The sequence below is a fragment of the Myotis daubentonii genome, chromosome 8 (genome assembly GCF_963259705.1).
Source record: "Myotis daubentonii chromosome 8, mMyoDau2.1, whole genome shotgun sequence".
In the NCBI taxonomy this organism is placed as follows: domain Eukaryota; kingdom Metazoa; phylum Chordata; class Mammalia; order Chiroptera; family Vespertilionidae; genus Myotis; species Myotis daubentonii.
In genome coordinates, this window is record NC_081847.1 from 36,116,357 (window position 1) to 36,132,217 (window position 15,861).

The 15,861-nt window shown below is 43.8% G+C and overlaps 1 protein-coding gene across 10 annotated transcripts in view; it reads left to right on the forward strand.

Moving 5' to 3' along the window:
* Positions 1 to 15,861, forward strand: part of RALY (RALY heterogeneous nuclear ribonucleoprotein) — a 90,904-nt gene that overhangs the window by 50,370 nt on the left and 24,673 nt on the right. Inside the window, exon 1 of one of the 10 annotated variants that reach the window (XR_009454072.1) lies at positions 14,413 to 14,554. The exons of 3 other annotated variants lie outside the window; for them this stretch is intronic. Coding sequence is in view for 5 of the 7 variants with exons in the window: in XM_059705905.1 (XP_059561888.1) it covers positions 14,441 to 14,554 (114 nt within the window). In the remaining 2 variants the exon portion in view is untranslated. Of the gene's footprint in view, positions 1 to 14,412; positions 14,555 to 15,861 lie in introns of those variants that run through there. 6 more of the 10 variants (XM_059705905.1, XM_059705902.1, XM_059705904.1 and 3 more) reach the window with 6 other exon arrangements.

The following is a 15,861-nucleotide window of genomic DNA, read 5'->3' on the forward strand; positions in this document are numbered from 1 at the left end:
GGTGAAGTCATCTGCTCAGGGTCGAGCTCACACCAAAGCCTGGGTTTTATTGTGTCTTAGTCCAGGGTTTTCTTCTCCTCTGGAGCCAAGGTCAGTTGTACCCATACAAATGTACTAGCAAAGATTGGAACTGAAAGCATGTCAGCTTTCTTAACATCTCTGCCAGCAGCCCTCTCAATTCCCCTGTGGCGTGTGTCAGTAACACAGCCCGAACTTGTTTTAGAAACAAGCGCTCCATAAGCACCCCTGTTTGATTTGCTTTGGCTGGAACAGGATCCAGATGCTCTTAGAAGAGCACAACAGACTCTCCAAATCAGCCCATTCCCATTCTGAGCCACTGGTAGCTCTGATCTGCAGCTGGCTGGGGTTTGTCCCCAAGTCCTCCCTACATGTCATGTGAGTCACATTAGTAGTCATGCTATTTGCCTTTTCCCTCTTGATGGAAGTAGCATTTATTGAATGCCCACCTACCATGTGCAGGTATTGTAATAGGTACTTTAAATGTATTATCTCCCTTAATTTAAAATAATAAATAAGGACGGGAGAGAGAGAGAGAGAGAGAGAGAGAGAGAGAAAGAGAGAGAGAGAGAGAGAGAGAGAGAGAGAGAAGGAGAGAGAGAAGCATCGATGATGAGAGAATTGTTGATCAGCTGCCTTCCTGCATGCCCCTACTGGGGATCGAGCTCACAACCTGGGCAAGTGCCCTGACCTGGAATCGAACCATGACCTCCTGGTTCATAGGTCGATGCTTAACCACTGAGCAACACCCCTCTCATCCTTGATATTTCTATCTCCCTCTCCCTTCTTCTCTCTGACATCAATAACAACAAAAACAAACAAACAAAAAGAACCAGAGCTGCTCTGCCCCAGAAGGGTGGCTTGGTCAGTTGTAGCGTTGTCCCACACACCAAAAAGTTGAGGGTTTGATACCGGTCAGGGCACATCCTAGGTTGCAGGTTCAATACCTGGTCTGTTACTTCCATCAAGAGGGAAAGTGCAAATAGTAAGACTACTGAATGTGACTTACATGTCAGGCAAAGAGGACTTGGGGACAGTCACATCGATGTATCTCTGTTTCTCTTCCTCCCTTCCACTCTCTCCAAAAAGCAACGGAGAAATACCCTGGTGTGAGGATTAACCAACCAACCAAACAAACAAACAGCTGCTCTGTTTGAAGTGGGTGTCGGGAAGTGCTGTGATGTTAGAACCTTTTCAGCTTTCCCCTTACCCTCACCAAAGATAGCCCCTGCCTTAAACCTCCAGGGTTCCCAGAACCCTGACCAACTGACCTAGATCAACTTTCCCATTTTATAACTGTGAAATTGAGACCCAGCAAGGGGGCAGTAAAAAATATGTCTAAGGTTGCACAGTGAATTAGTGGTAGGTCTCCTGACCCTTAGTCTGGTGCCCTGTTCATAAGTGACCACCTGTTCTACTTCACTAACATCCTGTGCTTGGCTGTCAGGCTTCTCTTGCCTGGCATCTGGTTCCTGTGAAGTAGACAAGCCTATGGATGGGAGTAATTCTTATACATATGGTGAGCATGTTTCAAGTTTTGTTTAACTCATTAATGTGGGAAACAGCAGAAAGAGAATAGCTGAGAAACTAGATTTATGTTGGTGGTGGAAAAAGGATTGCTGAACTTAAATTGCTAAATTAGATCCAACGTTGGTTAATGTCCTAATGAAATGAACCTTTGGTGTTATCCTCTCTGCTTTAAAAAACGGCACCACCTCAGTTTTCTACACATTAACCTCTAACTTTACAGTTTTTAAACACTTGGTCTTTAACCATTTATGAACAGTAAGTCAAACAAACTTCCATACTCCAGTTGTGTCAGATGACTCTCAGGTACATATTTTAAAATGTTCTAACATGACTTTTAAAGGTCACAATAATTTTTGGCCTTACTTCCAAGTTTTGGATACTTTTCTTTAACATATACTATTGAAAGTGATCAGAGCCTATTATGTTAAAGAGAGCTAGAGCAGGCCCAGCCCAGGAAATTACCTTTCTGCTCAGGTGTACAGACGGGACTTCTTTGCTAAAGCTTCTGCAGGTAGCAGCCATCAGCAAGATGTTGAGCTCTCCTGCAGCTCTGCTCACTGGCCTGCAGTTTGGCTTTTGTTAATCCTAGACTTGCTTCTTCCCTGGTCAAAGAGGTGTTTTTTCCTGCCTCTAGTTATCCTCAGGATCATCTTGGATGAAAAGACGTTAAAGAGTTACTTGTGGAGGAAGTTTGTTTTTGTTTTGAGCACAGAGTTCTACTCAAGTAAAGTAGGTAACTGCTTTTTCATTATATGGTTTTATCTCTGAACATTCTGCCCATCTCTTATCCCTACTGTTACTATCCCAGGCCAGATCTTAATCATCTCTCTCTTGGACTATTTTAATTGTCAACTAATTCATCTCCCCACCTCCAGTCTTTATTCCTAAAATATAACTTCCTTTCTCTCTCCATAGGTTTTAAGATACAGATCTTATTCCTATCACTTCCCTGCTCATAAAACGTCTAGAATAAATCCAGTCCCCTTAGCATGACATTCAAGGCTCTGCAAAGACTATTTCTCTTCATTCTTTCCAGCCTCTCCTCCTCCTCTTCCTCAGGCTTTCAGTTCCATAGGAGTTCATATTAGTGGATAAAAATATTAGGGAAACCAACTATTTGGATGATATGAAGGAAGATCTAACAACCTGATCAAATCTGCCAATGAAGATTAGGAAGCATTCTTAATTGATAAACATTTCAGTTTGATAAACATTTGTGCCAGGCACCCGGGGTAACTACTTAGGAGTAAGGAGAAGGTAAACACAAGGTCAAGGCCTTTGAAGTCATGTTGATCAAGGAAGACAGGCAGGTAAAATAAGTAGATGACAGTGATGATAAGTATTATGGAAACATGTAGTGCTTTGGGAACATGGCGGAGAGGGGGACACTAACTTCCTGGGAGATCAAGGAGGGCGTCACAAAAGAAGTGATATTTGAGTTAGACTTCAAAGATGAGGTATTTATTTGGCAATTGTGAAGGGTAATCTATAGCTTCCAAGCAAAGAGACCCAGTGAAGACAAAGGCACAGAAGCTTGCATGTGTGTCTTAGAGAAGGGTAAACAGTTCAGTGTAGCCAGAGTATAGGATTTCAGGAATGGAGTGTGGTTAGGGTTAAAGTTATCAAAGGAAGTTAGGGCTAAACTGTTAGGCCTAACATTCCAGGCTCAAGGAAATAGTAATGTGTATTATGTTTCACACATAACATGAGATAATGATTCTTTTTTTTTTTTTAATTAAATCTTTATTGTTCAGATTATTACATTTGTTCCTCTTTTTTTCCCCCCCCATATCTCCCCTCCTCCCAGTTCCCGCCCCACCCTCCGCCCTCACTCCCCACCCACTGTCCTCATCCATAGGTGCACGACCTTTGTCCAGTCTCTTCCCACATCTCCCACACCCCTTTCCCCCCCAAGAATAGTCAGTCCATTCCCTTTCTATGTCCCTGATTCTATTATAATCAACAGTTCACTCTGTTCATCAGATTATTAATTCACTTGATTCTTAGATTCACCTGCCGATAGATGCATATTTGTTGTTCACAATGTGTATCTTTACCTTTTTCTTCCTCTTCCTCTTCTTAAAGGATACCTTTCAGCATTTCATATAATCCTGGTTTGGTGGTGATGAACTCCTTTAGCTTTTCCTTATCTGTGAAGCTCTTTATCTGACCTTCAATTCTGAATGATAGCTTTGCTGGATAAAGTAATCTTGGTTGTAGGTTCTTGGTATTCATCACTTTGAACATTTCCTGCCACTCCCTTCTGGCCTGCAAAGTTTCTGTTGAGAAATCAGCTGACAGTCGTATGGGTATTCCCTTGTAGGCAACTCGGTTTCTTTCTCTTGCTGTTTTTAAGATTCTCTCTTTATCTTTTGCTCTTGGCATTTTAATTATGATGTGTCTTGGTGTGGTCCTTTTTGGATTCCTTTTGTTTGGGGTTCTCCGCGCTTCTTGGACCTGTAAGTCCATTTCTTTCACCAGGTGGGGGAAGTTTTCTGTCATTATTTCTTCAAATAGGTTTTCAATATCTTGCTCTCTCTCATCTTCTGGCACCCCTATAATTCTGATGTTGGTACGCTTGAAGCTGTCCCAGAGGCTCCTTACACTATCCTCGCATTTTTGGATTCTTTTTTCATTTTGCTTTTCCGGTTGGATGTTTTTTGCTTTCTCGCAGTTCAAATCATTGACTTGATTCTTGCGCTCCTCTGGTCTGCTGTCGGGCGTCTGTATAATATTCGTTATTTCAGTCCGTGTATGCTTAATTTCTAGTTGGTTCCCCAATATAAGATCGAGGGTCTTATTAGTTTTCGTGTAGATCTCATTAAGTTTATCGACAGCTTCTAAACAGTTCTTGAGAGACCTTAAAAGTGTGGTTCTGAACTCTATATCTTCCATTGACAATTTTGTCCTGTTTCTTTGTCTCCGCATTTTGTTATGCTTCCTTGGTGCACCCCCTAGTGGTCTTTATTCGAAGTCTTATAGTTAAATCTTGATTGTTGTAGCTAATTCCAGGGAGGGTTTGACCTCCAGGCCAAGTGGCTATGAGAATCAGCTGTGTCAGCAGTGAGAGAACTTCTGTCCTCTAGGGAGGTGCTAATCTAGCCTTTGCCTGAGGCTATCCGGCAAATGCCTCTGTGCAGGGTTTGGGCGGGGCGGGTCGCACAGGATCAACAGGGTGGGCCGGAGAGGGCAGTTATGGCGGCTCTCAGTCCTGTCCCCAGGGGCTCTGCCTCTCTGAGTCCCAGCACCCGCTGCAAAGCTCGGAGAGAAAGCTGCACTCGCTCTGACCGAAGCCAGACAGTCCCGCTTCTCCCGTTTGAGTCTGGGTCCCTAAAGACTCGCCCGGATCTGGTGCTCAGAGTCTGCGACTCCCGCCCGATTGAAAACAACAACCGCGCCCTCCGCCGCCAGCCCGCTCCGCGCACTCCGCACCTCAGAATTTGACTTCAGCACTGCGCCTCCTCTGAGTGTCCGTGTGCGTTTCTCTTTCCTCCTAGTTGTAGGACTTCCACTCAGCCAGCGTTCCTGTGGTTCTGGGTGATGTCCGTTCCGTGTTTTAGTTTCACTTTTGAAGTAGTTGTTCAAAGCAGCAAACTCCGGTGTTAACCTATGCCGCCATCTTGGTTCTCTCTCGAGATAATGATTCTTGAATTAAGTGATATGTATTTGTCTATTTGTGCATGTGTGTCGCTGTGTTAGGATGTGTGTGTTACATTTGGAGATCATTTCTGAAGATCATTGAAGCAAAGCAAATATCAAAAATTGGAGCCAAGCCCTAACCGGTTTGACTCAGTGGATAGAGCGTTGGCCTGCGGACTGAAGGGTCCCAGGTTTGATTCTGGTCAAGGGCATGTACCTTGGTTGCGGGCACATCCCCAGTGGGGAGTGTGCAGGAGGCAGCTGATCGATGTTTCTCTCTCATTGATGTTTCTGGCTCTCTATCCCTCTCTCTTCCTCTCTGTAAAAAAAATCAATAAAATATATTAACAAAAAAATTTGGAGCCAAAAGAATTTTTTTTTGTTTTCCCAGGCTTCTTTGCTTAATCACAGCATTAGCATTTCCCACACTCAAATTTGTACATACGACCTGGTAATAGAGTGATTTCTGGAAGGTCAAAGCTACAGAAGTTTTTGAAGGTCTTTTAGTTCAGCCCCCAATATAAAAAACTCAGGGAGGACAAGTGACTTGCCCAAGGCCACTCATCTAATTAGTGGCAGAGCTTTATTTTCTTTGTCTCCTATTCTCTGGCTCTTCAATTTTTTTCATGCTACCTCTATCTTTAATGTCCAGCTAAAGGGAGTAAAGTTGTGATCCATACAACTGAGCTCACAGTGGCCCTCTTCCCCCTGCCCTTACTTTAGCATTTTATTTGGCCTTTGTCATGTGAATTTACTGTTTTATTCTGTCCAGGGTCTTTGAACTACCCTTTGCAAAGAGAGCATGTCCATAAATTGCTCACCCTTGTTCATGCTGCCCTCATACTTGAACTGGCAGCCTGCTCTTAACCTCCAGTCTATATCCAGACTTGTCTTTGAACCCAGCCCCAGTCTTCTCTAGAGAAGCAATGTAGAAAGGATATACAGTGGTAACTCAGTTCTGTTTTTTTGTTTAGTTTTTTTTAAATATATTTTATTGATTTTTTACAGAGAGGAAGGGCGAGGAGAGGGATAGAAAGTTAGAAATATCAATGAGAAACATTGATCAGCTACCAAGGTACATGCCCTTGACTGGAATCGAACCTGGGACCCTTCAGTCCGCAGGCTGACGCTCTATCTATCCACTGAGCCAAACCGGTCAGGGCTAGTTTTGTTTTAATATATTTTTATTTCAGAGAGAGAGAGAAACATCAATGAGAGATAATCCTTGATCGACTGCCTCCTGCATGCCCCCTACTGGGGATCGAGCCCATAACCCCGGCATGTGCTCTTGCCTGGAATTGAATGCAGGCCTATGCTCTATCCACTGGGCCAAACCAGCTAGGGCGTGCCTCAGTTCTTGAACATAATTGGTTCTTGAAGGCTGTTCAAGAAGTGATTTGTTTGAAAACCAAATCATTTTTTTCCATTAGAAAGAATGTAAATTGAATTAACCTAATCCAGACCCCCAAATGATTCCGTTTTAATCTTTCTATACATTACATGTACTGTTTAACCTATAAATAAACACTTTTCTTAAGTTTATCAAACCACCCCTACTAGCCTTAAAGGAGTCACTTTCAGCATTCATTCCAGGGGTGTCTTTCAGGTCCTATGCAGTATCTTTGCTTGTTCATGTATCACTGCCTCTGAAATGCTGTCACTGGCTAACTGCTTTTTGTTTATCCAAATCAACAACAGTTTTTGTACTTCTTCAATTGCATGTGATCATTGCTTCTTTCACAATCTTAGCAACATTAGCACTCTTGATGGCCTCTTTGTGTTTTAAAATTATGCTAATCCTTGATTTCACCAGCAACAAAAGCATTCTTTCCTTTGTTTTTGTTTTGTTTTGTGTTGTTTTTGCCTGAGAGGTGCTTTTTGTCATGCTGAGGTATCAAAATGAAAGGGTTGTTAGGTTGAAAGCTGAAGTTGGTTCAACAACGGAGACATTTTCTGTGAACAATTTGGTTGAGAACTGACTTGTCATTGGTCCAGAAACGAGGTTTGATTGTACCTGGCTTTGAATCCCACTTTTGGCACATATTGGAACAAAGTAATCTTGGACAAGTAACTTGACCTGAGAGCAGTTTTCTCATCTGTAAAATGGGATGTTAATACCTGCTTGATGGAGTCATTGGAAAGATTATTTAAAGTATTATATTTATATACCTCAGGCATTTTATAGAGTGAGGCTAACTCTTCCTTAAAGGCCCATCTTGAACTGCCCTCTCTGTTTTTCCTAATTATCTAATAGTTAATACTTATTGAGTGAGTTTCTGTAGGTACCATGCCAAGTGCTTTAAAAAGAAAAAGTGCTTATTACTACATGTGAATCTACAATTATCTCAAAATAAAAAGTTATGTAGATAGATGTGAGAGTAGGATTCAGTGCGTACCTATGTTCCAGTTGTTGCTATTTTCTAGCTTTGTAAACTTGGACAAGCCTCCTGACCTCACTCTTAAGTGTTTTTCCCACTAGAGCCCTAAAATTCCATCCAGAGCTATTTGGAAACCTGACTTGCTTACCTGTTCGCCTTGGAAAATGTTCTGTGTTGATGACAGAGCACAGCCACTGGGCTGGCCCTGTGTGATTTGGAGAGGACAGGACAGGAGGCAAAGAACTAGGTGCCTTGGAGCCTTTAGATCAAGAACTGGCAACTCATCACAAATCAAATAAATCAAAAGATTTCTGAGGTATGGGCCTGGGGGTTGTCTGCTTAGATTATGTTCTGGGAATAAGGGGGATTGCAAACTCCACTGAATAGATGACCAACAATGCACAATTACTAATTGTGTTCCTTAGGCTAATTCTTATTTTACCTCTCAGAGCCTCAGTTTCTCTATGTACACTAATAAAAGACAAAGATGCTAATTGACCGTGCCTTCACTACACCCCAAGCCATGCCCATCAGCCAATCAGAGCAACTATATGCAAGTTAACCCAACCAAGATGGCGGCCAGCAGCCACAGAGCTGGAGCAAGCAGGAGGCTTGGTTGCCCGGGTGATGGAGGAAGCCAAGCTTCCTTCCTGCCCTGAGCCGGCTGTGGCCTCCACTCATGGCAACAAAGTTTCAATTATAGAAGACAAATAAATCCCAGATACCTGCTTCCAGACAGCCTCCACTGGGAGCCTGGGTGACTGGGGGCCATGGCCAGCCTGCAAACAGCCATCAGCCCCTCACCCAGGCTGGCCACACCCTCATGGGATGAGGGTCCCTGCTGGGGGGCTTAGCCAGCCTGAAAACGGCCCTCAGCCCTTCTCCCAGACTGGCCAGGCACCCCAGCAGGACCCCCCACCCTGAAGGGGCTATGGCCAGCCTGCAAACAGCCATCAGCCCCTCACCCAGGCTGGCCAGGCACCCCAGGGGAGACCCCCACCCTGAAGGGGCTGTGGCCAGCCTGCAAACAGCCATCAGCCCCTCACCCAGGCTGGCCAGCACCCCAGGGGGGAACCCCACCCTGAAGGGGCTGTGGCCAGTCAGCAAACAGCCATCAGCCCCTCACCCAGGCTGGCCAGGCACTCCTATATAATAAAAGGGTAATATGCAAATTGACCCCAACAGCAGAACAACTGGAAATGACTGGTCACTTTGACACACACTGCCCACCAGGGGGCAGATGCTCAATGCAGGAGCTGCCCCCTGGTGGTCAGTGCACTCCCACAGGGGGAGCTCTGCTCAGCCACAAGCCAGGCTGATGGCTGCCAGTACAGCGGTGGTGGTGGGAGCCTCTCCCGCCTCAAAGCGCTAAGGATGTCCAACTGCAGCTTAGGCCTGCTCCCCGCTGGCAAGTGGACATCCCCCGAGGGCTCCCGGGCTGCCAGAAGGATGTCTGACTGCCAGCTTAGGTCCAATCCCCCCGGGGAGCGGGCCTAAGCCAGCAGGTTGTCATCCCCTGAGGGGTCCCAGGCTGCAAGAGGGCACAGGCCGGGCTGATGGACCCCCCCCCCCACACCCCCGTGCACAAATTTTTGTGTACCGGGCCTCTAGTGTGTGTGTGTGTGTGTGTGTGTGTGTGTGTGTGTGTGTGTGTTTACTTTTTATTAATCCTCACCTGAGAATATTTTCCCATTGGTTTTTGAGAAAGTGGAAGGGAGGCACTTGGACTCTGAGAAAATTGGACTAAGAGAAACACATTGGTTGGTTGCCTCCCACATGTGGCCTAACCAGGGCTGGGGATTGAGCCTGCAACCAAGGTACGTGCCCTTGATTGGAATCCAACCTGGGACCCTTAAGTCCACAGGCCAACAGTCTATCCATTGAGCTAAACTGGCTATAAAGTAGTGCTATTGATACCTACTTTTGGGGTTGTGAGACTTCAAAATATCTTAGTTAAATAGGTGTCACACCTGATACTTAGATGGGTGAATGGCATAGTATCTCTTTGGAGACCAGTATCTTGAGAAGGTGGCATTTAAGTCTCAGCTGTTCTGATTCTCTGATCACCCCCCTGCCTCCAAATACCCTGGACCCCTCCTTTTTCTTAAGTTCAGGTCCCAGAAATGTTGGGCATTTCTATCTAACCTCCCTTGCCATCTCTGTCTGACCAGGTGAAATATCTGAGTAAGCAGGATTGTTACATATCAGACATACAGGGCCAGGGCAGGTAGCTCAGGCAGCAGCTAATGAACAAAAGGCTTCTCTCTGTTCCCAATAAATTGGTCCTTGGGGATCCTAGCTTTGAAATTCTAATTGACACAGGAAGGAAAAGATTCATTAGACTCTGGACTCATTAAAATGCTCTGCTGCTCACCTACGATTTATTCTTGGCAGTCCATCAAGAGGAATTCAGTAAACCAACAGGCTGGGGTGCTGCTGACAGCAGAGTCCAATGTGCCTAGTACTGCTTGTGGGTGGGAATGCTGCGTTTCCCATACTGTGGAGCACACAGCTGACTTCAGAAGTTCCTCACCCCTACGACTTAGCATGAATCCAAGTCTCATGTACTGTCAGTGCTGAAAGGACCTTTTGAGATCATTCATAGATGTTAGCTCATTATGGCTGGTTCAGACGAATGGGGCTTGGCCAAGATAACCCACACAATAGTAGTGGAGTTAGCATTAAAATCAATCAGGCCTCCTGACTTCCAGGCCAGTAATATTTTCCCCTGCATCACCCTTGGATTTCTAGATCCAGTATTTCATTCAGCTTCTAGGAGGTAATTTGGACACATTCTGTGTGCCGGGGTTTTATGATAAACAAAGCAGATACAGAGGGAGCCTGTATTAGGGGAGGTTAGAAAGACCTGAGGGGTGAATAGGAATTATTAGCTCGGCAAAGAAGCCGATGAGCTGTGTTCAAGGCTGAGGGACCAGTGCCTACAAAGAACCAGACTACAGGAATGGAAAGTTGAGTGTGCTGGAGTGGAGGAATTGTGGAAGAGATGAAAAGTTAAGATAAGTCAAATCTATGAGGTTTAGTCTACTTTCTCTGGATATAAGAACCCTAGACCTGGGATTAGGAGTTCTGGGTTTAGATGTGTTAGTCATCACCCAGGTAACATTTACTTAAGACCTTTTAAGTGTGCCATGCTGGGCATTAGGGAGTGTAAGGTATATGTAGTCCCCTCCCCCAGATCCGTCAGTTTAATGAGGCAAACACACCAATAAACAACCTCTATAATAAATCAAAGGAATAATTACCTCTGCTGGAGGAAGTCAGAGTTGAATTGTATGTTACTGTCATTATTTTCTCAAGGCTTTGATGATCCCTCCTGTCAAATGGTAATAACTACTGTCCTATGTAGCTCATGAGCTGATGGGAAGACAGCTTTGTAATGACTGGTATTTGTGTGGCATTTTGTGGGTTACAAAACACTTTTCTAACATCACTTAATTGAATCGTAACTATAATATTAAGACTTAGGAAATTTCCCAATCTACAGATGAGGAAACTAAAAGTCAGAAAGGTTGAGGCTTATTCATGGTTTTATAGCTTTTGATTAACAAAAGTTAGGATTGTAATCCCAAATCCTGTGCTTTCTTTTGCAATACAGTGGTTCACACAAACTTTGAAAAGGAGACAGATGACAACCTTTCTTTCCCCTACTTGAGTAACAAATTTCCTTCTCCCTTCACTCAAAAAACATCTCCATTTTGAGAAAAGCAAACCTAAGTTGCCTGGGGAGAAAGAAAGGAAGTTTATTTTAAGTCTTCCGCAGACTGGGCTCTGAGCTTTTCGGACCATGTGCCCCAGTGCTCCTTCAGCTCCCGCTGTTCCGTCTCATGCCATTTACAGAGCACTGTCTCACCATCACCTCATTGGCTACACATAGCAACTTGTGGGATAGCAGAGCCTGTTATACAGATGGGTAAACTGAGACCCACAGAGGAAAGTAATTTGCCCGTAGTCACTGAATTATTCATGCCAGAATCCAGAGCTCCTGACATCAAACAGGTGCTAAGTCATAGAATGTAGGGTCCATTGATTCATTTCACTTCGCATAATTCTTGATTATATCCCATGAAGTAGACACTTTGCTATACAAGAGAGGCTCTGGTTAGGCTCAAACCATTTTGGTGCAGTGCTTTCTTTAAGAGCAAGGACTTCTGTTATTTACTTCTCTGTCCCTAACTAGAGCCCAGTTCCAAGAATGTCTTGCTGTTGTTTTTGGCCTCTGTCTGCCAGAAGCTGGAGGGAGCAGGTGGCCACAGCAATGTGATCATGAGGGTGTGATCCCAGGCAAGACTAGAGGATGAGTTGAGAGCCCTAGACTCATCTATTGCTGCCAAGGTATTTTTTATTCCAGAACAATGTGAAGCTGGCCAACCCTGCTCCCCCATCTCCCACCACTCCCCCTGCTCCCTGCCACATCATCTCTCTCTCTCTCTCTCTCTCTCTCTCTCTCTCTCTCTCGTTGGTCACCTGGATAGATTTCATACAAAGGCTTCTAGGACCTGCTGTCCAAGGCATGTTACAAGATGAGATTTAGGAGTCTCACCTGATAGCCAGTCTGGCTTTTCCTCTATCTACAGGCCTTCTGCCAGGCTCCTGCCCACTCTGCTGCTTTTACTTCTGACTCCTTAAGCAGGGTGGTTGTTTAATATGACTCTGACAAACAGCCTAAAGAGCAGTCAGTACCGATACTGGGAAACCAACATGTTTCCTGTTTATCCAAAATCTTAACTGCAAAATTTTAAGAAGCTCTACTTGAGGAGGGTGTCTGGGATAAGGACAATTGACTTTCATGATGGGAAGCCTGCAAGACCTCAAGTACCTTATAAACTATGAAAGGAAATATGCACAGTGTTTCAAATGCCGTTCATATTCATATCTTTATACATTACAGAGCTCTTTCATACCTGTCGTTGCCTTTGAATCTTGGAGCAACTCTGTGAGAGAAGCAATGTGAGGATTACTATTCCCACTTGATACCAGGAAAGGTTAATCATGGTGGCAGAGCTCCAAGCAGAGCCAAGATTTGGGAGATTAATGGTCCTAGGTTTGAAATCTGGTGCTCACCACTTTTTGGCTGCATAATCTTAAGCAAGTTATTTAGCCTATCCAAGCCTCAGTTTCCTTCTCTATAATAGGATGATAACGATATTGTTATGGTTGTCTAAAGATCAAATGATAAAATATAGGGAAAATGCTGGCACAGTATAGATTAAGTACTAGAAGCTCAGTAACTGTAGGTTTCCCCCTTAGTGTTTTAAATGTCTTGTATTCTGAGTTTTTGAGAATTACTACTCTGATTACAGTAAAATGAACTACACATAATAAATTCCTATTGACCAAAGTATCATTTAAGTGCCATACTGGGTTAAGAGAACTGGATTAGTGGGAAGAAGAGGTACCCCAGGCAATAGTTTAGTACTTTTGATACAAATCACAGTGGGTTTGAGCTGATAGGGACCCTGGAGATCTATTCCAATGTATCTTTCTCAGAATAGATATTAATAACCCAGGAAAAGTCAGTTTGAAACAATGCAAAGTACATTTCTTTATTGCTGACTTCTTAGAGCCTTTAGAGTGCATGTGACTTGGAGAGAGGATGGAGTGTGCCAACTTCCTATCTTTGACCTTAGAGCCTCTTTTCTGAGAACTCTTACTAACATCTTGAGCACTGGTCTTCCACAGAAGAGTTCATGCAACACGGATCTGGTCCAGTTTCTCCATTTCTAGATGAGGCACCTGAGGTCTGTAACCAAGTTTATAGAGGCAGTCCACAGTAGAACCAAGTTCAGAGTGCCTCACTCCCTTTTGGGCCACAGCATTATTTGCATTCCACTATTTTTCCATTTCTAGCCAGCAAATCATAAAATTACAGAGCATTTTGCAAACCACTAATCAGAGAGCATTGTTAGAGAGTCAAGCTTTCTGTTTTGATGTGTTTATCCCAGAAAATAGGAAAATGAGGGGGGAAAAACAGGCTTAATGGCCAACAAATGTTTCCAAACAATGGAAGGAGCAGGGGTTAGGTAATTATCTCAGTGTCGAGAAAGGTTCTCTGTCCAGACTGCGGGCTGTGGCCAAGAAATCATTTGGTCTGGCCCTGCCAATGAGTTAGAGATGAGTTAATTAAATGTTTGACCAATATAGCAGGCTAATTTTGTTGTTGTTATTAATTTTCAATGGAGGATATTTTGTCATTGGTTTTTAGAGAGAGTGGAAGGGAGAGGGAAAGACAGAGAGAAACATCAATGTGAGAGACACACATGAATTGGTTGCCTCTGCACGCTCCCCAACCAGGGCCGGGAATCAAGCCTGCAACCGAGGTACATGCCCTTGACCGGAATTGAACCTGGGACCCTTCAATCCACAGGTAGACGCTCTATCCACTGAGCAGAACCGGCTAGGGCAGTAGCCTAATTTTTAAGTTGATAATTTTGTATGGCCTGTGAATGATGTTATAAATATCCAAATAGCCCTCAGCATAGTAAGGGTTCTCCATCTCTGCTTTTCCACACAGTTTAAAGTTTGTTCTTGCTTTCAGAAGTTTCCATTGCGCCTGGCTGGCACGGCTCCATGGTTGAGGGTCGACCTGTGAACCAGGAGGTCATGGTTCGATTCCTAATTAGGGCATATGCCTGGGTTTAAGGCTTGATCCCCAGTGTGGTGCGCGCAGGAGGCAGCTGGTCAATGATTCTCTCTCATCATTGATGTTTCTATCTTTCCCTCTCCCTTCTTCTCTGAAATATATATATTTAAAAGACGTTTCAGTTACAACCACAGGCTCATCTAAGAAGCCCACAGTGCAATTCCCAATGATCAGCAGTAACTATGGAAACAGTCCTGAGAGGGGTCTGAAAAGAATGTATCAAACTTTGGCTTCTCCATCACCATCTTCGTCATTGAAATCGATAGTTAGGAATGTGCTACTGGATTTCTATCCAGACGCTGGCAGAGGGAGTTGTCCTTGGCATTTGGTAAGGGCTACCTTTGCGTTTTATTAAGCCTTCTAGTTCAGCTCTAGTAAAAACATTACCTTTACATTTGCAAAGTTGTACAGTAGACTTTTTATTTAAGAATACAGAAGTATTTTTATTTTTTTCGTTTAGTGATACAAACAAATGCTGACAACATTCACATAACTTTTTCTCATGTCTACAACTGAATAGATTGGAACTGCTTTAATTGCTATAGAATATACTGTATTAGTGTTTTAAAAATTTATTCCAACCCATTTTTTCTTTTAAGAAGAGGAAGAAGAAAAAGGTAAAGATACAAATTATGAACAACAAATACACATCTATCAACAAGTGAATCTAAAAATCAAGTGAATAAAAAATCTGGTGAACAGAATAAACTGGTGAATATAATAGAATCAGGGGCATAGAAAGGGAGTGGACTGACAATTCTCGGGGGTAAAGGGGTGTCGGGGGTGTGGGAAGAGACTGGATAAAAATCGTACACGTATGGATGAGGACAGTGGGAGGGGGGTAAGGGCAGAGGGTGGGATGGGAACCGGGTGGAGGGAAGCTATGGGGGGGGGGGGAGAGGAACAACTGTAATAATCTGAACAATAAAGATTTCATAAAAATAAAAAAAAAGAATGGATGGGGCAGGGGACAGAGGTACATGGTGTTCAGTTCAGCAGATACTTTCCTGAGCTCCTATCCTGGGCCAGGACCTATTTTGAAAGGCAAGGGGGAATGCCAAGATGAAATAGATTGTGGTCCCTACCACCCAGGAATTCACAGTCAGTCTAGGTAGGGAGATGACACAAAAACAGGTCATTTTAATACTGTTACCTCAGATGGATCTTAGGCAGCACATCAGATTCCACTGCCCTTACAGCTAGGAGAATAATTTGCTGTTATATTAATTGTTGAAATAATCCTCCTATTAATATCCTTGTCATCATTAAAGCATCATTTTTAATGTGGAAAGTAGTAATACCTTAGAGAAGGTCAGCAGTTTCTCAAAGGAGACCTTTAACATGTTCAATTTTATTTGTATTGGAGGGAGGTAGTGGTATTCCTAAACTGCTGATAGGGCTAGTGCGTCCTTGGCTTGAGGAACATACTATGGGGAAGGATTTATATCCCTCTGGTCACCCAGTGTGCTCCTTAGTTATCACTTATTTTATAGCTTGTTGTACCCAGGAACATTTTTTTTTTAATTTGGTAGAATGAGCAAGAAGGGGGAGGACAATCTGCCAAGAGAAGCAGTGACTTAGCGTCTGCTGAGATTGGCAGGGGCTATGCCGAGGCAGCAAAGACTTCATGAATAT